The sequence below is a fragment of the Mustela erminea genome, chromosome 11, assembly GCF_009829155.1.
Source record: "Mustela erminea isolate mMusErm1 chromosome 11, mMusErm1.Pri, whole genome shotgun sequence".
NCBI lineage: Eukaryota > Metazoa > Chordata > Mammalia > Carnivora > Mustelidae > Mustela > Mustela erminea.
Window position 1 is genome coordinate 54,407,036 of NC_045624.1, and position 25,491 is coordinate 54,432,526.

At 38.8% G+C, this 25,491-nt stretch overlaps 1 protein-coding gene across 4 annotated transcripts in view; it reads right to left on the reverse strand.

The window, feature by feature from the left end:
- ITGB8 (integrin subunit beta 8) overlaps nt 1–25,276 on the reverse strand; it is an 82,636-nt gene extending 57,360 nt beyond the window's left edge. The window contains exons 1-2 of one of the 4 annotated variants that reach the window (XM_032304039.1): nt 24,568–24,616; nt 22,964–22,996 (exon numbers count right to left, since the gene is read on the reverse strand). Coding sequence is in view for 2 of the 4 variants with exons in the window: in XM_032304037.1 (XP_032159928.1) it covers nt 23,040–23,166 (127 nt within the window). In the remaining 2 variants the exon portion in view is untranslated. Of the gene's footprint in view, nt 1–22,963; nt 22,997–23,039; nt 24,315–24,567 lie in introns of those variants that run through there. The other 3 variants (XM_032304038.1, XM_032304040.1, XM_032304037.1) reach the window with 3 other exon arrangements.
- Nucleotides 25,277–25,491: the final 215 nt, after the last annotated feature.

A 25,491-nucleotide genomic window follows, 5' to 3' on the forward strand; every position in this document is an offset into this window, starting at 1 on the left:
CTTAATCTATAGAAGAAGTGAAAGAAAATGGACCAAAAAAACCCAAAAAACAAAAAAACAAACAAACTAAAAAAGGCCCTTAATAGCCCGTAGGATTCAACATTGAGATTGGGATCTTTCCACAAGTCAAGTGATCAGAGAAAGTGAAATTCTTGGAAACATTCCTAATGTTTTTCTGCTCTGAAGTCTACACTACAACATTTCAAATTTAAAGGATGCCCAAAGTTATCTGGAAGAAGGAGCAATTAAAACTGATAAAGATTGTGGTCCTTGATATTCAGAATCAATCGTTCTGGATTCTGTTAGGACTAGACACAGTGATTTGTGAAGAATGGAGAAATGCATTTTTTTAGAGTATCTTTTCCTTAATTGCATATACTGTACATATTAAATTAAACTTGGATAATTATGTAAAGCCATTTTCTTAATAAAAAGATAGAAGTGAACACTGTTATAATGAATACATACTCACTTTGATAGCATTCAAAACCAGGCAAATTGAGCACAGACAGAATAAGTTTTAGAGTATAACTGGAGATTCCTTATTCTATGTGTATGTTGTGACCATGTAATTGTTACAGATATCTTCAAAATACATTACCTGATTACTGAAAGCTCTTTTTTGCACAGAAATTTACCATGCTATCGTTTGATGTAACAATAAAAATGAAGCAATAGATTAGTGTTCTGATCACTTGCTGTTACCTAGTTATTCCAAGTTTTGATTGAGGGCAGTTCTCTAAAGGCTCCTATAAATATATAGAGAGGGAAGAAAATGAGGCACAGGAAACAAAAGCGAAGTCAGTTAAATTTTAAGATAGATTATGTAAAGGGGCATGGGAGAAAAGGTAGAAGTATGGGAAGCTCTTTGGAAAAGGTAGATCAGAGCAGGGAAGTTCTGAAGAGCTAGAGATGTATTATGAGAAAGCTAGTGACTGAGGGCATATTGCAAAAACAGAGGGAGCAAGGAAATAATAGTACAACTATTTGTATTTTCCTTTTTATTCTGGTTCCCCCCTGCCACCACTTTGGACTTCATATAAACATAATAAACATTAAAAAACCACATTTTTTATTAACGTTTTGCATTTGTTATTTTACTTAGCATTTAGGTTTTGGAAACATAATGTTACTGTTGAAATGAACAAAGAAGCAGATATTATTAAAAGAATTAAAATAGGGCGCCTGGGTGGCTCAGTGGGTTAAGCCGCTGCCTTCGGCTCAGGTCATGATCTCAGGGTCCTGGGATCGAGTCCCGCATCGGGCTCTCTGCTCAGCAGGGAGCCTGCTTCCTTCTCTCTCTCTCTCTGCCTGCCTCTCAGTGTACTTGTAATTTCTCTCTGTCAAATAAATAAATAAAATCTTTAAAAAAAAAAAGAATTAAAATAGCTAAAATAATTTTTATGCAACAAGTGCATATTTCAACTGTGCTTATATACAATGAGTTGAAAAATTCACCTCAATATTTGTGGTTTGCTACTAAATTATACATACAGAAAATACTACTCTCTAGCAGCAACACCCAAGCTAGAGTATTTTTCTTTCCTTTGTCTTTCCCTTTATATTGTTTCAAACCTGTAACAAATAAGCATTCAGGCCACGGAAATGAAAATTAGTATCTCTATGGGAAAAAAAATTTTTGTCTAGTTTTGCCACTACTTGCACTTGAAAAAATATATACCCATATTTATGTTTGGCCAAAAACTGCTTGGAGTCCTTTCTTTTTTATCTTTTCTGTTAGCTGTTCTGATGATTAGGCTTGATAGTCTTAAAGTATATTTGGAGGAAAAGGCAGTGGTACAATAATGTTCAATATTTATGTAGAGACTCAGAAGAAAGGGTGAGGAAATGAAGACATTATAAGTTTAAAAAAAAAAAAAAAGTCTTAGCTCCCCAAAAGAAGAGCCTGAGATAGAGATTCTTGGCAACAAATCTACTGAGAAGAGAAGTAAGGTAAGATCAAGAAAGAAAAGGTGCAAAGATACTGTTGCAGTCAAACTCTGGTCTTAACCTGCCTGATTATCTACCCAGAACTTGGAGTACAAATGATACCACAAAGTTGTCTCACTCTGCGGCAAAGTGGAAGTCTGGCTTTTATACTCTCCCATCAGTCAGTTATTGACTGAGGGCAGCACACAGAAGGCTGGGTGTTGGGGTGGCTTAAACTCTACACATTGGTCAGCAATGTGGCTACCTTTGTTGGAGGCCATTTTTCTGAGAATGTGGCAGCTGTGAGCCATTAACGGCTAGAACTCAGAGCATCTAGGGATGGCACACCAGCCCTATAAATGGATATCTAATTTAGTAGCAGCCATCTTGAGCACTGAATAGGGCTAAGCATGGAAGCCAATGCTAAGATTGGCAAAGGTAAAGAGGTCCTGGCCCCTCACAGTACCATGGAGTTGCTGCCTCCATTCTGGGTTGTCTTTCAGAACTATATCCTTTTTTCTTTTTCTTCTTTAAAAAAGTAATCTCCAAACCCAGTGTGGGGCTCAAACTTACAACCCCAAGTTCAAGAGTCCTGTGCTCTACCAACAGATCTAGCCAGGTGCCCCACTCAGATCTGTTTCTGATGTAAGAGGAAAATTCACCTGAGTTTTGAAAGATAATGAAAGAAAGACTTGAGCAGTATTAATGTAAATGCTTTTTTAGAAATGTTAAACCTAACATTACTTTACATGACATAGACCAGCCACTCTGAAGAGACACCCATTTTGTTTTTCCTTGGAAAAATAAGACTATGAGACTGTCAGTTCCTGGAAGACAGGTGCTTATAAATATTTTTTTTCTATCCCTAGTATCCAAGTCTAGCATCTGGTATATACTCAGTAAATGTGTGATGAACACATGATATTCTAAGCTGAAGTTGACCTGGCAGTCTAATGTCTTAGGTTTTTATAGCTCTTGATAATCTACATTAAAAAAAAAAAATCTTCATTTCCAAAACCAATTTATTGTAAAAGACAATAAATATAATTATGCTTACTGGATGAACTCATATCTGGTTGAGTTCATATCTAGATGAATTCATATTGATGTTTTCAAATGTGAAAAAAAAAAACCCAACATATAATGATGATTTTCTTTACATTTGGTCTTCTGATGGTGTACAGTTCTGCTGATTTATTTTATAGCAAGGGTAATTTCTTTCTAAAGAACCCTGAATATGTGACGGGAATGATACTGAATTGAAACAGTACTTTCTAATGCTACCATTATCAGATGCAGAACCACCAAATTCATTTGTTTTTTTATTGCCAAGATCTAAATCAAATTTCAATTCAGCAAATATTCTTTGCCCCTATAAGGTTGAGTAGTTTTTACTGAGCACAACTTCCTTATAATGCCAATGTTATAAAATAGCACTAATCTCTTCTTCTCATTAACCAGGTTTATTAGGTTTTTTATTATGTGTAATCTTTATGTTTCAGGGAAAAGTTACATAGATAAAATTCATGTGAGTTCAATAGGGTTTTATAAAGATTTTTGGAGAACAAAAGCGGGGGAAAGCCACTTTCAATGCTGGGCAGGTTAAGAAATGTTAAGGCAATGCTACACATTCCATCTGTCTGCCCCGCCCTATTTGGGGCAATCCCAACATGAGTCAGAATTTAAAATGGGCTGGGATGGCATAAAGCAAAACTCTAGTTCATGATGGAATTTACAAGAAGAACCATTGTAAAGCCACTGATGACACTCATTTGTGTTGAAATGGGCCATCACAAGAAGGCTGGTTTGGTGAGGTCATCGCAGCCTTTCATTGTGATTTATTTACACACGCTTTAGTTAATTTAGCTTTGAAAAAAATCTGATAGGAGTATACAGTGGACGATTGTATAAATTATGCTCTACATCAGAACACTTTTTAATTTGAAAGAGGGCACTATTAAGTACATCATATAGCGGTATAAATTCAAACTTCCCAGGCGAGCTGAGTTCTAAGGTTACTCTAAATGCACATTAGTTTGGTGGTGTAGAACAAGAAATGAAAAAAATAAACAAGGCAGTCCATGCTAAGGTGATAGATAGGAAGTCAGGAGAAAGGGAATGACCTGAGTTAGTGATGAAGGAATCTATTCATGTGAAATTGGGCCTGACAAGTTTTGAAGGACAGGTACACTTCAGAAATCTGTTTGAAATTTGTGACTGTTTTTAGATTTAATATATGAACATATTTATGTTTATGATAGTTATATGTTATATATTTTGACATATATTCTTACATGTGGGAAGGAGATGAAAGATTACATAGAATACTTGTTTGCTTTCAAAAATGACTTTGCAGTTGATATGATTTTCTACACAGTGAAAATTTCTCTTGGTGGCCCAAGCTGGTTTTCAATTATGTATAGCAAGAATTATTCCTGAAGATGATAAAATTCAGTTTTGCAGTTGCTCCCTTACCTGAGCACATCATTTTGTCTTCTGACACTTACTCATCTGAGGGAAATTTGTGAGGAAGTGAGAGAAACTTGGGAAGAAAGATGGGGTCAGAGCACAGCATCTCCCAGTATAGCCTTCCTTCTTTAGAATTAGAACTTCAACAAGGATCAAAATCTCAAGATTCAGGGAGGGCTCCAGAGGCCCCTCTGAGGCAAATTCTAGTTAAAGCTGCATTTGTCTAACTTGGAAAAGCAATATTAGTCATGTGCTTTGTGTCTTGTTTTAACTGGAACTTTTCCATACATTCCAACTGTCCTGTTTATGAGGCACACTCCCTTTTTATAAAAGCCAAAATATTCACCGGTTTCCCACTCTGTTCCTCTAAATAATGTTTTTAATCTAACATACTACAGTTCCAGGGGCTCTTCCTATTTTCCTCTCCAATTCTTGGCAGGTATGAATTTCCTTTCTCCCATTAAAAAAAAAAAAAAAGAAAGAAAGAAATTACATGGCTATTCACATCAAAACCTCAAATGCCATAGTCAAGGATATAAAAGAAATGCCCCGGGATAGTAGCAATGCATTTTCTACATTACCTTTTTTAAACCTGAAGTCACATTGCAGGTGTGTACTTGGATTGGAAAAACAAAGAAACACTTGATATTATAAAGAATTTTGTTTGTTTGTAAAAAAATTAATTAGGAACCCAAGTGAACTTTAGTTCATTTTGCATTTAGCTTTCCTGCAATTAGATTTCAAAGTCCAGAAAGGTATTTATATTTTCCTCTGCCACTTCAAAAAGCAAACCTATATATACAATAGGATAAATTAGGGAAAATAAAAAATAAATATTAAGTGATTACCCGGTTTTGGGTCCTCTACTGAGCACTTTATATGTATTATTTCATTGAAAGTTTAGAAAAATCCTATGAAGAAAGCATGCCCATCTTTAAAGATGAGGTAACTATAGCTAGTAATTACAGAGAACAAATTGGAACCCAGTTCTGATTATAGAGACTTTTCTCTTGAATAATGTCCTATATGGAATAGAGAATAACATAAAGACAATTATGCCAAAGTATGATTTAAAACTCTTGCCAATTAAACTATTACTAGTCCTTAAGTAATGACTCAATAATAATTCTCATATACCTCAAGATAATTCTTTCATACAGTAGTATGTCATTACTTTTCCTATTATCAGTCCTACTCTTGAGATGAGGATGTTAGATTGCTCCAATAGGATTTTTTTCTATCCCTAGTGCCAAAGATCTCCCTAAATACTACAGTGCCCTTTTCAAAATTCATTTTAATTCCATGTACAAGGAAACTTTGAGTTTTAACACCGAAGCTCCAGCCTGAACATCTCATTGAGTGCTGAGTGCCTAAATTAGATTGGTTGGCACTTTTTCAGCACAAGAGAGAACTTATCCTTTTACAACTGTGTTTCCCCAGCCTCTTGCCAGGGGACAGCTCTGGGCTGCATGCTAATTAGACAGAAGCACTTGAAATGGTGTTTGCAATTGCTATTTCCATTTGTGAATTTCTAGTTCTGTCCAGGAAGCCAAATCTGGAACAGGGAAGCAGGCAAATTTTTCTTGTCCATAACTGCCTATTCTCTGACCTTGGCTTGATAATCTAACTTTTCTGGGGTTTTGCTTCCTGGCTGATGTGCTCTCAAGACACTTTAAAATACAATCTGAGTTAAAAGAGCATGATTGGTGGAGAATATTTGCTTTATAGCATTGCATAGTTCTGTTAGTTTATGGAAATATCTTAAGATACAATTTATAATATGGGCATTTATTTTAAAAGTCTCTCCTACCCCAAAACCTGTATATTAGGTACATCCAGTTGCCCACTGGTTGCCTGGTAATGCAGAATCATTCACTGTTTTGTTTTAACACTGTCAGCTTAGAGGCACAGCAAGGTTTTGAAGGGTAGAGATGTTCTTTATGCTGGTTGTAGCAGTAGTTCCACAGGCCTATACATCTGTCAGAACCCATTGATTGGAACTTTAGAGAGAAGCAGTTTGTCATTGTAAATTATATCAATACAGTTTATTTAAAATTTGCTTTGTAAATTAACTTAGGTGGAGTATTTTTTATTCCAAAGATAATGAGTGCACAGTGAGGAAATTTATTTCTTTCCTGATAGTATATACAAAAATATTAAATTACTTTATGTGGTTTTTAAAAGGTAAACTAATGACACATCACATAAGTCCTTTGACTTATAGATATTTACAGATTAGTTGGTGGGTAAGTAACTAAAGTCATTTATCCCTATACTCTACTTATCTTATTTATACAACTTCCATTCAGATCAAGAGATAAGTTATTTTAAACCTCCTTAAAACAGATTTAGCTCAGTTGTTGGATTATAAAATTATTTTTCAAATTAAAAAATTATTGTTTATATTCTACCAGGAACTTCATACAAGCCTTCAGCCATATGAAAAATTGAGAGAAATGTGTAATAATACCAAATGAAAGATTAAGTATCTTAGTAATTAATACTACTATTGCTGATAATACTAATACAAGTTAAAGTACACATTAATAATATATTTTATATTCTATTCTCTACAGTAAAGTTTCTTCTATCTTCAGTGCCAAAGAAGATCCAAATACTTAAGTGTTTTTTATGAAATTCATTTTACTTTTGGGTTCAGACAAAGAAAATTCTGAATTATAATGAAAAGATTTTCACCTGTCTTATAGGATATAAATTTAACCTTCTATAATACTTTAATTATCTTGCACTTTTTCAAATAATAATTGTCCAATTTAATTTTGTTGGGTAGAATTTGACTAGGTACTCCTTTATACAAACATATCAGTTGACAATATTTTACCTCATTGCCTTTAGTGTGTACTTCCTAACAAGGATATTCTCTTATAAAACCACCAAAGAATTGGAGGATTCAGGACATTTAATAGTGATACTATATAATGAACTAAACTATAGTCTGTATTGTTCTATGAAGTTCTTGTTCCATATTCTCTATATGTTCCCCAAATGGTCCAGCTACTCCTCCTCCTTCATCAAAACTTAGCTTTATCACAGTTCATCTTTCTTTGAGCAAATCTTCAACCAATCCTTTAGTCTTGTCTTCATTCTCATTGACTCCCTACCTCCCTGTCTTTCGAAAGTATCAATTTCTAGTCTTTCAAAGTCCTAAGCTCTTATTTAATTTGACCCTCCCCATCTTTGTTATTACTAGACACTTTCCTAATTTTACAATGTATTCATGCCCTTGCTTATGACTTTTGGGTTCATTTGATTCCATGTAATCATCCAAATCAGCCACAAATCTCACTGCTTCCACCTGAGGCAGAGCTATTAGCAATCCCTGGGGCCAAGGACTGTGGGTTTTATGTCGAAATTCTTAAGAGATATATTCTCATCAAGGGACACTGGATCATGAAATCATGAAAATGATATCTGACCTTTTTTTTTTTTTTAAAGATTTTATTTATTTATTTGAGATAGCATGAACGAGGTGGGGGAAATACAGAGGGAGAGGGAGAAGCAGGCTATCCACTGAGCAGGGAGTTTGATGCGGGGCTCTGTTTCAGGATCCTGGGATCATGACCTGAGCCAAAGACAGACACTTAACTGACTGAGTCACCCAGATCCCCCTGACGTCTGACTTTTCATAATTCCTATAAGTCTATCTCTGCCCCATCAAGTCTATCATCAGATAATCTAGTCTATGACTGTTCCCAGACAACATTGACCTCTGGCATCAATGCTGTGCTGACCTCCAAGTAGCCAAGGGTCAGTCCTGGACATGTATATCAATACCATGTGCACCCTTACAGGGAGCCCTGGCCTCATTCTCCAGCCTTGCCGTGCTGCCTTCAGGAGGAAGCAGGACATGCTCAGGAACCCACACCCCTCCCTTGCCCCATCATCATCCCATGAAATGTAACCAAACATTTTGTGGCTTTGGATTCTTCAAGAGGTATCTAGCATGCTACATCTCTGCATTGGAGACTGGTACTAATAACATTTAGTCTTTGTGTTTCCTTTAGAGGAAAAGCACTATGATTAGAGGTTAGGCACTATGATTATATTACGTTGGCCCTCACCTTAAGGCTCTGGGTCTAGATGGTTATGGTTGAAACACTCATCAAAAGGGACTTTTTTTGTTTTTGTTTTTGTTTTCAACAGAAAGGGATTTTTTTTTTTTAAAGATTTCATTCATTAATCTGACACACAGAGAGAGACCATAAGTAGGCAGAGAGGCAGGCAGAGAGAGGGAGGGATGCAGGCTCCCAGCTGAGCAGAGAGCCCAATGTGGGACTCGATCCCAGGACCCTGAGATCATGACCTGAGCTGAAGGCAGAGGCTTAACCCACTGAGCCACCCAGGTGCCCCCAAAAGGGACGTTTTTAACCAAATTCAGAATGCCTGAAACTTACTCTCTTCTTGAGGGTTTTTTTGTTTTGCTTTCCAGTGTTACTATCTTCCAAATGAATTCCCTTGGAACTTAAGCCTCATCTATCATTTCTAGAGGATTTTCTTTTGCAAATTACGTTCTGCTTGTCTTCAAGTCAGTAAGTTCAGTGGAAGATCAGACCAATTGTACACAAACACAATAGAGCAACACCTTGGGAAGTAGGCTTTATACTATAAAAGAGCCCAGCTAGGTCATTTTTTCCTGCCAACAATACAGTTCTGCTACAGTGAGTTTTTTGTTTCCAACTAGAACAGCCAGTTCTACAGCAATTCCTACACACCCCGGAACTTTCTCACATTCTTTGCCCTACTGCTATCAATGAGTACCTTCCACACCAGGCATAGCCAGTCCAGCCTTCTAGCAAGCTGGCAATAAGGAAAGACATTTCCTAGTTTGTCATTCCTTAATGTACCTATTGTCAGCCTAATCTTGTAGAATTTTGAATTTTTCTTTTAATTATTTTCTTTGTACAACATCATAATATTCTAAATCTACTCTGGAGCATAGTGGTACTCCTTCATTCCATAAGGAAGAAGATTTCCACCCAGCTCCTTTCTCTACCCAGTATCTGTCATAGTTACTAGGGAATTACACTAACTGTATGCTCTCCACTGAAATCAGGAAAAAATACTTGTATCTGGGAAAACATTTGTACTTCAGTTCAGAGGATAGGACCCTGATACCATATGTATATGTGTAACAAACAGTATCTGAACAGTGGCTGCACTTTACTGTTGGCATATCTTGAAATATCAACTATCATAAAAGGAAGTTGGGTCCCAAACCATGCAAAACATCAAACATCCCTGGCCAAACAACATGGCCCACTTCACATACCTAGTAAGACATATTTGGTACATTTATTTCTTCAGAGCTGACATTTCTTCTCTTTTATCTTCCTGCCTTCATTACCAGACTTTCCCTATGCTTCTAAACTTGGTCTTTCCCATGGACTTTGGCTTGAACTAGCCTTTGGCAGGTACTTTTCCTTTCTCCATACAACCCAGGGACTATGATTTTGAGAGGCAGTTTTCAAAAATCAAACTGCACCAGTGCTAACCTAGAATAGCAACAGACTCTGTCTTTGACAATAGTATTTGTTGATTAAAACAAAACAAAGTAAAACAAAATAATAAAAACACCTGGGAAAGAGAGATAACACATCTCCAAAACCACTATAGTAATGATGGTTGGCTGATTGATAAGGTTATCATGGAAGGCCACTTCTTAAAATCTTTTTTTTTTTTTTTTTCTTGACAGACAGAGATCACAAGTAGTCAGAGAGGCAGACAGAGAAAGAGAGGGAAGCAGACTCCCTGCCGAGCAGAGAGCCCAATGTGGGACTAGATCCGAGGACCCTGAGATCATGACCTTAGCTGAAGGCAGCAGCTTAACCCCCTGAGCCACCCAGGCACCCCCACTTTTTAAAATCTTGTATGTTGCTCTAAAATATGAACATTTATGAACTTTGAATAACAACCACTCAAAAGCACTTTTAGAAGTCATCTTGAGTATATATACAATAAGACCACTATAATTTAACATGGGAATTCTAATTTAATTATCTTATCCTTATTTCCTAAACTAATTTTAGTTGGGAACTTTTAAAAAATTGGGAAGGTAATTTTATTTACTTATTTATTTTTAAAGATTTTATTTATTTATTTGTCAGAGAGAGAGCACAAGCAGGGGGAGTGGCAGGCAGAGGGAGAAGCAGAAGCAGCTTCCTGTTGAGCAAGAAGCCCGATGTGGGACTTGTGGGCCTTGTGGGACTTGTGGTGCTCTATCCCAGGACCCTGGGATCATGACCTGAGCCAAAGGCAGATGCTTAACCAACTGAACAACCCAGGCATCCTGAGAAGGTAATTTTAATAAGCCTGTTTAATATTAGTAGTTTCCTCAAATGATTGATCCCAGCCAGTACTTTTGTTGAAAGATAGGAATGTTTTAATTAACTTATAAAATCCCAATGGAAACCATTTTGACTTCCATTATTTTTCTTTGATACAGAAACTACACTAATTTACTTACTCTGAAAACAGAAAGAAGGCCACATTAAGATTGATTTTTAAGGAGAAAAATAGGACTTTAATCCATGAAAGCAGTATGGAAATGTTTATTTTACCTATTCATTCACTTATAGATATTAAATATATGCCAGCTGAATAATTCAGCCAAATTTAGCTAATTCATGTAAGTAAAATTTTCCTTTCTGTGACCTATTTTAAATTAATAAGGGGAAATAAAAAAGAAAAACTAAATTTAAAATATGCATACACTAGACCCTTACTGTAACTCTCTTTGCAAGAAAATAGGATTCAGTGTAATCTGTTCACATCTTAGAGTTTACCAAAAGGCATTTAGTTACTTACAAATAAAAACACCTTGACATAGGGTGGTTTTTCTTATACAATAAACACTGGTGTTTTCATTGTTTGTCACTCTCCCTAGAGTAATATATAAATTACTATACAAGTCTGTCCTTAACTTTTTTAGGGCCAAAGCAAGAGTGAAAATGGTGATGGGACTAACAGGACTAAATATTTAAGAGTTAAAACCCTAACTAAGAAATCGTTAAATATGGGGCATCTGGATGGTGCAGCCGGTTAAGCGTCTGCCTTCAGCTGGGGTCATGATCCCAGGGTCCTGGGATAGAACCCTGCATCAGGATCCCTGCTTGGCAGGAAGCCTGCTTCTCCCTCTCCCACTCCCCGTGCTTGAGTTCCCTCTCTCACTGTGTCTCTCTTTGTCAAATAAATAAATAAAATCTTTGGGGGAAAAAAAGAACCATTAAAATAAGTTATATTTTATCTTGATAAATATACACTGATTTTATATCAAAGCCACATTGAATTTAGAATTTCAGACTCTTTAGATTTCTGTTTGGCAACTTGGCAGTGTGTAAAACCCCTCCAGCCCTTGATCTGCTCTTCTTCTCTCTTACTTCTAGTTTTATTCTGCATTGCAAGTAGCCTATCGCTGGCCAGCATGGACACTCCAGTGTGCATTTCTAAGCTCTGTTTACTTCCCCTCTCTTGGAGTTTGGCATACAGGTGGCACAGTCTACCCACAAGGTGGCCCTGAAAGTAATTCGGGACTGGTTGGGCAGAGAATCCTGGAGATGATCTAGTAGGGCACTGAAGCCAGAAGAGTCCTATAGCATGGATAACCTAACTGTGAGGAGGGCCAGAGGAGGGACTCTTCTTAACCCTGGAAGATAGTCTGTAATGATTGAGGGTATGGAGTCATATTACTTACTAACAAAGAGATCTTGAAGAAGTTATTCAATATTTCTTTAATTAGTCTGCTTGACTATAAAATGGGAATTATCAAAGCCCATGTCTCAGAGGGTTGTGGGCATTAAAGGATATATTTTTACCCTATATACACAGAAGGGTACCCGGCATACAGCAAATACTTCACAACTGCTCACTATTGCTATTCTTTTACCTCCAGAACCCAGAACTGTGCTTGACACAAAGCTATAGATGTATTAAGAAAATCTGAATGATTAAATGGATTAGAACAGTCTGTCTTCAATACCATTTTTAGTATTTGGTAAATGACTATAAAGTCCAGTTTGTATGATCTAAATGGAATTAATTTTAAAATATAGATTGAGAGTAAAGGATCAGGATTATTTTTTATACTTAATTGTCAACAATGAAAGTAATTATCACAGAAATTCAAAAGGAAAACAATTTTATAAAATTATGACATCTCTATTTTGATCACTGCTAAAGATTTTCCTGTAAAGCCAAGAAACTGCTTTCTGGGTGGACTGAATAAGCAGAAACAAGTGTCTTTCATGGCATCAAAAGTTTCATCCTAGAACTCTTATTTTTTTTAACTTTTTTTATAACATTTTTTAAGGATTTTTTATTTTATTTATTTGACAGAGAGAGAGATCACAAGTAGGCAGAGAGGCAGACAGAGAGAGAGGCAGAAGCAGGCTCCCCACCAAGCAGAGAGCCTGATGCAGGGCTCGATCCCAGGACCCTGAGATCATGACCTGAGCCGCAGGCAGAGGCTTAACCCACTGAGCCACCCAGGCATCTCTTGAACTCACTTTAAAAAGAAAACTGTGTTTCTTAAAGTTCAAATTCTAATGATGATTAGAGTTAAAGAAGCTTATTTGCTTAGATACCCAATTTTAAGCTAATCATTATTATCCTCACCTTACTCATTGAGTCATTTATATCAAATAGTTTATTAGGACCCTAGTTTGTGCCAGGCATTGAGACACAGAACAAACAGTGAGTTTTCTCTCTCTCTCTTTTAAAATATTTATTTATTTAAGAGAGAGAGAGAGAGAGAGGAAGGGGGTAGGGAAAGAACGAGAGTGGTCTTAAGCAGACTCCCTGCTGAGCATGGAGCCCAATGCAGGGCTGGATCTCAAGGCCCTGAGATCATGACAGGAGCCAAAACCAAGAGTTGGTTGCTCAACCCACTGCACCACTCTGGTGCTCTGCAGTTTCTCTCTTAAGAAGGTCACAGGTGGGTGTGGAAATGGAATGTGAACAAGGATTCACAGGGTTAGGCATGAGATGCTTCGGAAGGAATTTGTCTGCCATGTGGAACAGCCTGAAGACACTGGGACCCATAGGAAGGAAAAATGTGGACAAAGATTTGAAATGGTGGAGATTAGTTAGGAAACCCATAGAATGAAGGATATGTCAGTCTTTCTCTACTCTAGTGGCATTGTATTAAAAAGAGGAGATGGGGCGCCTGGGTGGCTCAGTGGGTTAAGCCTCTGCCTTCGGCTCAGGTCATGGTCTCAGGGTCCTGGGATTGAGGCCCGCATCGGGCTCTCTGCTTGGTGGTGAGCCTGCTTCCCCCTCTCTCTGCCTGCCTCTCTGCCTACTTGTGATCTCTGTCAAATAAATGAATGAAATCTTTAAAAAAAAAAAAAGAGGAGATAAATTTGAGAAACCATTATGGATGAAGAGCTGTTGTGTTAAAAAAAAAAAATCTCAATTTTCCTTAAAACATTTTACCTAGTCTCACCCATTTATTTATCATCTTGTCACCCCTTCACTACTTTACATCTTTTCTCTTCCTAGCCATAAGTGAGAATTTGATCACCTTTAATAGCAAATGAGAAGAAAATTCCTATTATTGTTATCAACTTGGAAATCCTAACATACCTTTCCCTACTTTTTAGAGGAGCTGAACCATAGGAAAGATTGTGAAATGCCTTAAGTGGACCTAGAAAGAAACAATTTAAGAAGTTTAATGTCATCTTTTTAAAATAGGCTGCTCTGACTCTCATATATAATAGCAGCATATCTCATTCTGTTTCTCTCAGGGCAATTTCTCATTCTGCTCTATTTTTTCTTCTTTTTACCGTGTGTGTGTGTGTGTGTGTGTGTGTGTGTGTGACATATACATATCATATGTGACAAAATGTATGTTACATTTTTATGTATAAAATATGTATTTTATCATACAATTATTTATTATATACATAGAAGCATAATACAATTATTTGTCCTCTTCAATCAGAATGTAAGCAACATGACAGCAAGAATTTTGTTTTGCACTCTACTGTATTCCTAGTGCTTAGGTAGAGCCTTTGATGTCTCAGCATCAAACTTCTGCCTGAAGGAACATAATCCCTTGTGTTCCTTGGATGGCTCCCTCGAAGAAGACTGACAAGGATAAGAAGGGCTGTTCTGCCCTTAACGAGATGGTGACCGGGAAATACAGTAAGGGCATTCACAAGTGCATCCATGGAGTGGACTTTAAGAACCATGCCCCTCAGGCACTCAAAGAGTGCCTGGAAATTTTCCATGAAGGAAAAGGGAACTCCAGATGTGTGCATTGACACCAGGCTCAAGAGAGCTCTCTGGATCAAAGGAATAAGATATGTCCTACACTGAATGTGTATTTGGTTGTCCAGAACACTAAGGATAAATATTCACTAATTAGGGGCATCTGGGTGGCTCAGTGGGTTAAAGCCTCTGCCTTCAGCTCAGGTCATGATCTCAGGGTCCTGGGATCGAGCCCTACATCGGGCTCTCTGCTCTGCAGGGAGCCTGCTTCCTCCTCTCTCTCTCTCTCCCTACCTGCCTCTCTGCCTACTTGTGATTTCTTTCTGTCAAATAAATAAATAAAATCTTTTTTTTAAAAAAAAAGATTCACTAATTAAGCTCTATATTGCTGGCTACCCATATACCTGTCACAGCCTTCAAAAATCTATATAGTCAATATGGATGAAGACTAACTGCTGACTGTCAAATAAAAATATAAAATTGCAAAAAAGAATCAACAAAAAATACTTATGCCTGAAGAAAACATAGCAGTATATTCCTTTAGCCTAGTACATACTAGAAATGCACTAAACAACCAATACTGCTAATCATGGTTAATCACAGCAAATATTTAACAGCCAAAAAATTACCCACTTTAGTTAAAACTCATGGAAACGAAGTAATGTGAATATATTAAACAATATAGAGTATTAAGCTATAATAGAGTACCTCCAAGCAGGTAGAAATGTCACAAGTCCTATGATGATCAGCATTCTGACTCATATACTGTGATTTTGTCCCTTTGAACACTTTTGACTGAACAAGTTACCAAATACTTAGTAGGTCAGTCCCCTTTTCTTTCTCTCTCATAACCACAAGTCATACACATCTGTAATGCATTGGAAATCCTGTGTGAGGCATAGTTACATTCCAGGTTACTCCCATAAAGCCACATGACTTTTCTCCATTCTCACTATGATAGGAAACTAACCATAGTGAGGCATATTTAAGATGAGTTGAGAACACTTGGGAGCTTCCACCAGAGGTATGCTTTGATTATGCCCTCAATTCACAAATCAGTATATTCCCATCTCTAGTTACTCTGTGCCTGTAACGTTGTTAACAGTGTTGGACCCAGGAATCCCCACAGGTGTGTGAAGGTCCTCCTTCATCTGATAGCCACAGTGAATGTATAACTTCGAGTAACATCCGTCAATTTTTTAAGGTAGGAGGCAACATAACAGTTCACATCTTATCTCTTCGACTTACTAACTAGGTGACTTTGAGCAAATTATCTCCTCTGTGCTTCGGTCTTTATCATCTCCAAAACAGAGATGATAATTCTACCTCTCTTAAAATATTAGTATGAAGAGTCAATTAATATGGTGAATCAGTTAGATCAGTGAGATGTATAGAGCGAGAGCTATCCAAGTATTTTTTTTTTTTTAAGATTTTATTTATTTATTTAACAGAGAGAGACAGTGAGAGAGGGAACACAAGCAGGGGCAGTGGGAGAGGAGAAGCAGGCTTCCCGCTAAGCAAGGAGCCTGACTCGGGGCTCGATCCCAAGACCCTGGGATCATGACCCGAGCCAAAGGCAGATGCTTAACAACTGGGCCACCCGGGTGCCCCTACCCAAGTATTTCTTACATGACATGAACATTATACTTTCTTTCCACTACATATAGAAGTCACACTTACATGACTTCTTTAGGTTATAATTCGAAAAATGACATTTTTAGAGAGTAACAAATAAGTCACCTACTTCAACTCAGTAATTTAATTGTTTAATTTAATAAAATGCAATGTGAATCATCATAAAATATTAATTTTATGACTGCTTTTATTTTATAATCAATATAAAGCTTACAGAATGCATTTCATATATAATTAGAGAAGATACACAGGGCTAAGCATTCTCATGTTGGCAAAAGTCTAAATGTATATAGATTTAGGCTGCAACAGGGACTAGTTTTGAGGACCAAGAAGGACTTAGACATATACAGTACAGGACCGGTTATGAATGTTGTTATATTATTTGATGAACATATAAAAAGACATTTTCCTTAGGTCAGTTTGATAAGGTAAGATTCAATAATATCACAAGTCACATACCATTTTTATATGAGTTACTCAAAGAGACTCCCCAAACCAGCAAAACACACCATTTAAATGACAGAATGTTATACAATAGGCATTTTCAATGGGGATGCTTTGAGCATCTTAGCTTATTAAGTACAAACAAGAGAAAGACTACATAACAAATGGTTTTTTACTTTTCAAGAAAACTGATGGGCCCTGCGGAGGATTGGCTACTGTTTCTTAGAGTCTAAAGAAACTTAGATCAAAACAATACCTTCTGACACCCAACTAGTGAACACTAAAATGACTGTGTGGGTGGTGGTTCTGGTGAACCAAGTGAGGAATTAAACACTTAATTATTTATACCTGGACAGGTCAAATTTAACAGGGGTGGCAGAAAAGTCTCTAACCTGTTGAGCAACAAAGATGAGGTTATCTCAAATACTTTATTTGTTTTGAGAAAGTTTCATTCAAAATGGGGAATAAGAAAATTGAAAATTCAATCGAGTGTTGCTATGTCATATTTCTCATGCATCATAAAAAAATTGGAATGAGAACTAATTATTGTATTTATCTTTTATTGCCTATATGAAAACCTATTCAAAGATGACCTTTATTCTCTTAAATAATACTTCCCAATTCCCCTTTGTTCATTAAAATTATTAACTAATTTTGTTTTTGCTCTAATTAAGGCTTAATTAGCTTACCAGGTGTATATGTTCATGAATGAATAATTTATCTTTAAAACTTAAACATACATTGGAAAAAATTAATCAGCTAGTGATTCTCAGATAACTCTTTTATACCTGGTCAGTCTTATTTTTAAAAAATATTTGTTTATTTGAAAGAGAGAGCAAGTAGAGAGGAGGGACAGAGGGAGAGGGAGAGGATCCTAAGGCAGACTCCCTGCTGAGCACAGAGCTTGATAGGGGGCTTGATTCCAGGACCTTGAGATTATGACCTCAGCTGAAACCAAGGCCTGGATGCTCAACTGACTGAGCAACCCAGGTACCTCTGGTCAGTCCTATGTTTTAGAGTCCTATATATATGGTTCTACCACTTGAAGATATGATATATTTTTCAAAAAAAAAAAGGAAGAAGTTATTAATTCAACTTTTATCAAATATGAATGGACAAAAAAAATCATAGCAAAATCGGCTTATTGGGCAAATTTTTCATGTTTATGCTAAATATAGAAATACCTTTATTTTTCTTCTGGGAGAAGATTCTGTTATTATCAAATAAATATAGTGAGACTTGATTCTTCAGTTCATTTGTTCGTTACAAAGATTAGAGAGGTTGATAGAGAATAAATGAAGCCTCATCTTGGAATGAACAGAGAAGGTGATGACAAAACTGAAAAGAAATTTACTTATTCATTCTTTCACTCAACAAATATGTATTGAGCATCTTTTACATAACTGGTATTTCCATAACTAAAATGAGAGCAAAGTACCTTCCCTTATATACTATAATGTAGTTGCTGAGTTGGGAGCAAGAGAGAAAGATAGTAAACAAATACATAATATATCGGGGAGGCTATAATATATCAAAGAAAAAAAGATCCAGGGTGAGGCACTATAGTGTTGATAAGGAGAACAGAGAGGGCTTCTTTGATAAGATATTTGAATAAACATCTGGAAGAACTAAGGGAGAGGGAATCAGAATTATATTTCATGGAAACACATTCCAGGGAGAAGAGGAACAGTGAGTTCATGATTGGAGGTAAGATCATGCATGGTACATCCAAAGTATAGCAAGAATCAGTGTTGTTAAAACAGATTGAGAGAGGAAAAGTGAGTAAGAAGGTGAGGTCAGGAAGTCATCAGGATCTTGGAAACCATGTAGAGTTGGCCTTCAATTTGAGATAGATGAGAAACCGTATAGAGTTCTGAGGGGAGGAGTGAGAGAACCTGAGGCACAGTTTAAAAAGGTAAGTCTGGCTGTACTGTGATGCAGAGAAGACAGTTTAATAGGCATTCAAGAGTTCAAGCAAAAAAATTGCCCACATGGGCCATAGTGGTGGCAGTGGAGGTGGTAAAGTGACTGTAGAATGTGAGGGAAATGGAAATCAAGAATGTCACCAAAGTGTTACCCTGCACTACTGGAAGTGTAGCTGATCACTTAGTGAGATGAGGAAGAGTATGAAAGAAGCAAGCTTGGGGGAAAAAATTGGATGTTTGGTTTTGAATACACTAGGGTTGATTTTGCCTTTAGATGCACGGTGGAGATGCCCAATAGGTAGTTTGCTATCCCCTCTGGAGATCAGAAAAGAGGTCAGGACAGGAGTTGTCAGCATACAAGTGGTATTTAAGACCCAATACTGCATTAGTCCATCTGAAGACTCAGTATATATCTAGAAAAGAAAGTCTGAGGACTGAGTCCTCAGCCACTTTAACATTTAGAGTTGGGACAGGAGGAAGAACCAACATAAGAGAGAAGGATCTTGCTTAACCAAGAGAATGTGAGTTCAGGAAGTTAAGGAAAGAAGTGTTTTGAAGGAGGGAGTGGTCAACGTGTCAACTTGCTGACAGATGATAGGCCAGTGGGATGAAAACCATAAACTGGCTATCAGCTGTGGCAATAGGGAGGGCACTGTGATATTAACAGGATGGTATCACTGCAGAGGTGATTAACACAAGCCTGACTGGAATGGATTCAAAGAGAAGATAAGGAGAATTGGAGACAGCAAGAATAGACAACTCTTTCAAGGATTTTTTGCTAAAAAGGAGAGTGAGAAATAGAAGATGAGAGATATTACAACATGTATAGATATGCATATGCTATAAATGGCCCAGTAGAGAGGAGAAAAACTGAAGAGTTCAGAGACACAGGGAACAATCCTTAAAACTGAAACCTAAAACAAGTTATACCTGGAATAAAATAATTGATGTTTGTCTGGGGAAGTAGATTTATTCATGCTATTTTTTTCTTTTTCATATACATGCATACCAAAAAAGCTGTTACATATGCATAGTTTTAAGAGAAGTATTTTTAATGCAGCCATAACAGAATCACTGAAAAGTAAATGGTTGAAACTGTCATTGTCTTGGCTTCCTTTGTCACTTCTGCATTTCTTCCTTTAAACATAGTAAACATTCCTGTACCCCTAAATTTCAGTTCAAAAATTCATGCTGTGAGACAAATGATAGTGTGTTTCTCCTCTATTAGTACTTTGATTTACTGAAATATTTTAAGATAAAATGATATGAAATTTGCTTCAAAATAATCTTACTGGGGGAATGAGATGAAATGAGTAGGGGAAGAGATGAAAAAAGTTGGCCCTGAGTTGATACTTGATGAAGCCTGGTGATGGGGGTATGGTGATTCCTTATACCATTTTCTCTGCTTCTGTATGTGTTTGAAAATTTCCAAATACAAAGTTAAAAATGAAAAGAAACCTACTGTCAAAACCGTACTTAATCCAAAGAAATCCATTACATGGTGAAATTTCTGATAATGTGTTAACAGGTGAAGGAGCCACTTGGGGGCACAGAATTTCTCCAAATCATTATCGGTTCTTTTGCTTTCATGTATATATATGAAATACATATATTTCATACACAGCACTAACTTTTTTTTATCAGAAAGTGTCTCAGTTGCTTTAAGATAGAATAAATTTGGATGATTATTGTACAAATATTTTGGAAGACTGGACTTCTAAAATTAAAGCCTTGATTCTCTTAAATATCCTCTTACTTTAGGTAAGTATAAAGAAATCTCAGAACACTTGTGATATGAAATATGTTCTGAGGTAAAATAATGTTATAGTTACAAAACAATGCTAATCCAGCTGATTGTTATTTCAAAGTTTAAATAAATATTTGATTATGGACAGAAGGTAAAATTACATGGCAATAATAGTTAACACTTTTTAAAAAGTAAATGGTAATTTCTGAAATTTGTCACTCTTATATTGCTATATAAAACTTTAGGTAAAAAAGATTTTTAACCTTTCAAAGTGAGCAAATGCAGAAACAATAGTGTTGCTACATTAACTCTTCAAATATTAACCACTAAGTATTCTTTAGTGTTTTCCAGTTACTCATTAACCATTTTATACTGTTATTGTTTCTCTAGTTGTTGGTGATTTCCACCAGGGAAAGTTGAAAAACATTTTTCTAAATCAGAAAAATGGTCAGATTTATTAACAACATCCCCCTTGCTCACCATTTATTCATTATTAAAAGTCCACTATGTATTTGGGACCTATAAATCCTACTCCAAAATCAAATCCAAAGTTATGCTGTTGTGCAGTTTATGGTTCCTTGTGTATGACTTTATTGCCCTCAACATTTCCCTGGTGTAAACTACTGAGCAAAGGAACAAGATTTCTTTTGTAACTGATACCTAGATTTCTCTTCTGCTTTAAGCGTCTAATTTGCACTGCGAAGACATATAATTTGAGACTTGTAGCTATATCATGAAAGTACAACAGTTTACGCTGATCTCTAATTTTCTGAGTTGTACTGGCTATAATTTAAATTTTTTGCATGATTTTAACTGTAATGCAAACCAGTATACATCAGAAACCTTTGTATATTGACAGCGACTGGGAAAAGGATGCCTTGTTCCGATTTCAGATAAGCATTCCCTTTTTACAACTGCAGGTGCAAGGGAGCCCATTCATAGTATTTACTTCAAACCAATTACAGTTACTGAATGGAAATACAATGCTATTCCATGAGAACTTGACTGATCTTTACAAGCACAATGAATATTTAAAAAATACTATTAGTAGTAAATTCTAGAGGCAAGTAGCATGTTTTGTCTAGGTACTGGGGACAAAATATACTCTGTTGACACAGCCTTGATCATTTTGCTTTTGTGTGTATATGTGTGTGTATTTACTAAATCTAGAAAAATACTTCATCACATATTAACACAAGGTGGAATTATACTCAGTGGAAAATCTGCTGCAATCAATGCATAGTTCCACTGAAGAGATAATTGATAATGAACGTCACTATTTCCTATGCCTTCAAATCTCACTTATTTTGAAATAAACATATAAGCCAAAAAATAACCACAAGATAAAAACTTACTCTAATTGCTCTCATTTCACATAACTGGGTAAATCTTTTGGAACAAATATTAGACAACTATATATGCAACAAATGAGTGAAGCTTACTGGATATTTACAGTTAAACTCTTATTTGTAAGATAATTGATTGTTTTTATTAGCTTCAGGCAGAAACATGGCACATCAATTCGAAGCATAAGAGAAAATTTTGGTCTACAAAACAATTAGAACTCTACTACAACAGGCGAGTTCAGAGAAACGTGCTAACGGAATTTAAGGATTTGATGACTAAAAGTAGATAAAGCAAATAAAAAAAATTGGCAATAATCATTGCATTGGCAAAAATAAATGTTTGGCCTATATTTAAAACTAAGAAGAGCTCACCCCAGATTGATGAGTACTACTATTACTTACTGTATGTTTTGCTGTTTGCTAACAATCCAGTACAGCCATCTTAAATTTTCATGTAATTCAAAATGCCTACATAACTTTTCATACACTATTTGACCTGAGCTTTTGTGATTTAGGATGGGAGGTACTGTCCTAATTTGTAAAATAAGGACAATATACATTATAAAAAAGTATCCTTTCCAAATCAAGGCAATTCTGATAGAAGTGGCTTGCCTGGATTGAAAGCTGTCAATCCTGGTCTAGGTTTCTGTCTCAGGGTTTCAGTCTCAGGGGCTGATCCGATTGAGGGATTAATTAGCTAGGGGTTTTTTGGTTTTTTGTTTGTTTTTTTTTTCAGCTGAAAAAATGGTGACTTAAAGATGGTGACTTAAAGAGTATTTTGCGAGTGTGTTTAATTCATTCAGGCCAAACACAATGATAGAGGAAACTTGTATGCAGCCATCCTCTTCTTTCATAGACTCAAACCCAGAAAATTCACTTCCATTGTAGCAGTGTACCCTAAGCCTTGAATCAAATGCTAGTGATAGGTGGATCCACATGCAGAAGGATGGGGGTACCCTCAAAGATGCCATCAAGGAGGATGCCTTCAAGGATGGAGCAGAGCCCCTGAACTCGCTTAGGTAAATATGACCTTTCACTTTTCCAAACTTCCATTCTGTTACTGCTTCCCCCAAATCCGGAGGCAACACACAGAGTCTCCTCATACAATGTTATTGCTGTCACTCCGGGGCGGAAGTAATTGACACCTGGCCTCCCTCGGGCCGCCTGAATGGAGGACGCTGCCACACACCCTCCCTTCTGAAGTTCTCAGGGCAGATGGAGGCTGACATTGGGCCACTTACCTGGCCAGGATGTTCTTTGTCACAGCCCCAGACCTTTGGGGAAGAGAAGAAAACAAAAGAAAACAGAACAACTTACCACTCTGGCCCAGTCCAAGAACAACTAAAAACACCCAGGCCGCCCGAAGGAATGAGGCAGGACCTGGCCGGCAGTTTTGCAGGCAGACAAATGCGGCAGTAAAAAAAGCCAGGGCGGAGTGGCACATAATGCAAAGCAGCCCGCAACGCGCCCGCCGCCTGGCTGCTCTCCGGCTGCGCGCTGGCGACTCCTGGGCGCACCTCGGGGCCCGCGGGCCAAGTGTCTCTAGGACGTTTCCCGCAGGCCCAGCAGGAGGACCCTGCGGCTCGGAGCAAGCGGTGCAGGTACGCTGGCCTGGGCACTGCTTGGCATCTCAGGGCCCCAGAGGCCCTGCCAGCTCGGCTCTGCGGGTCCCGCGATCTCCGCGAGAAGCACCTCCTCTGACGGTCAATGGCCCGGGGCGGCGACGCGAGCGAAGGCTCCGCAGCCCGCTCTGGGACAAAGAAAAGAGCTTTTGTTTCTCTCCGGCCGATGGGGCTTCTGCTGCATAAATCAGCTTAGTGAACAGCCAAACAGAATCAAACCCAAACAAAGCCCGAAGCCTGGGGGAAAAACCAGCCTAAAGTACTATCACTGGGTGATGCTGCATCTGTGGGAGGGGACGCCGGCGAGGCCGAAGGGGAAAAAAGTCGATGGCGCATCAATCAACGCGAGCTTCTTCCACAGGTGGGCAGGGAGGCCAATTCCACTTAGTTACAGCTTTGCCGCCTCATTAGCTGAGCCGCGGGCAAAGTCAAAACGGCAATGTCCTGGCTGGTGAGGGAGGAAGCGCGGGGTGCCAAGAGCTGGGGGAAACGACTCCGGCAGCACCCTAGAAGCCCCCAGCGGCGCCCGCGGACCCAGAGCGAGGCATAGCAGCTCCCGGCTCGGCCGGGAGTGGAGCGCACGGCCTCTAGCACAGGAGGGGAGGTTCCGCGAGGGTGCAGTAGCCCGGCCTTGCGGGGCGGGAGCTTCGTGCCCTCGTCCTTCTGGCCCCAGCTTGTGGCTCAGGCGTCCCGCCGTCCAGAACCCCGGCCGCTGGCGCACTCTGGGGTGCACCCAGCGAGAAGGAGAGGGAAGCGAGGCTGGCGAGGGGCGGGGGAGCAGTGGTCCTGCTCCGGCCCCCGGGTGGGGGGGCTCCCCAAGTGCTGATAGCTGGGCGCGCTCGGGGCCGCGAGTTGCTAGGAAACCGCCCCACGCTACCCAGCGCCTCGCCCCGGCCGCCTGCAGGCGCAGCGGCGGCTCCGGCGGCAGCAGCAGCAGCAACAGCTCGGAGCAGCGTGGGCGGGACATTGGTGAGGCATGAAGTCACCGCGGCCCACACTCGCTCTTTGTTTTGCTCACTCCAGCTCTTTTTCTCCCCCTTGGCGCTGATAGTTGTCATGCCCACCGTTCACAAGAGCTCCTGATGCGTAGCTGCTCAACAAGAATCGCTCCCCCTGTTCCCTTTCCCCCTCATCGGCGAATCCTAGCACCCCAACGCTCCCCTAGCCGGTATGGAGACTCGCTCAGTACTAATGGCAGCTGCGCACAAACCCCAGCCTCTCACCCGGGCACTCTCCGCTCCTTTGTTCCGAGATACTCACTGCCCGGCAGCTGCAGCGTACAAAGTAGAGCATGTGGGGGTGGGGGTGGGGGCTCTCCCCGCCCCCAACACCCTCTGTTCCGAGGGTGCGCACTGCCAACGTTGCTTGTAGAATTAGGAGCTCACCCTTTACCCCACCCCAAGACCGTCCGGCATCTCCCCAACACTTGGAGAATTGGTCCAGTCCGCAGAGGCCGTACCCGGAGCTGCTCGCTGAAATTTCTCGCGCCTCCTTCTCTCCGAGTCTCAGCCCTGGGCTGGACAGCCGTGTTCTTCCCAGATCTGGTGGTGGCTCTGGGTTTTGCTAGTGACAGTGAGTCCTTTGACCTTAAGCGTCACCTTTCTAATAAACGGAACAAAGAAGTTACAAAGTGCGGCGAAGCAGAAGAGAGAAACTAAGGAGAGGACGAGAGAGGGCGTTTCTGCCTGCTTGCAGCTCAGAAATTTAGGTGCAAAAAGGGAGCGGGTATTAAGCTGGGCAACTGTCAGAGAAGGCGCGTGCCTTCTGGAATCCTGTCACTACCACTCTAGGCCGAGGGAGGGAACCCAGTCCCCCGGATTGAAAACAAGGCACTATTTCCAATCCGAGACATGGTGAAGGTTTTCTTTTTCCTCTAGGGGCAGGAGTGGTTCCCCGTGGTGAAGTCTGATCTCTCATTTTTCCACTAGCAATTTGCCTGAGGTCTTTCATACGGCACCGCCTCTTACAGGCATCAGACCAGTCCAGCCAGGTCAAGGTGAAATATGCGGGGAGTTTCCCCTCCTTCTTATTTGTTTAATAGTTTCCATCTCCATATTTGGAGTAAAAAAACAAGTAGGAGGCTTTCTTCGTCTTTCTCTCTCTCTCTCTATCTTCTTTTCTTTTTTCTAATTGTTAACTGAGTTAAT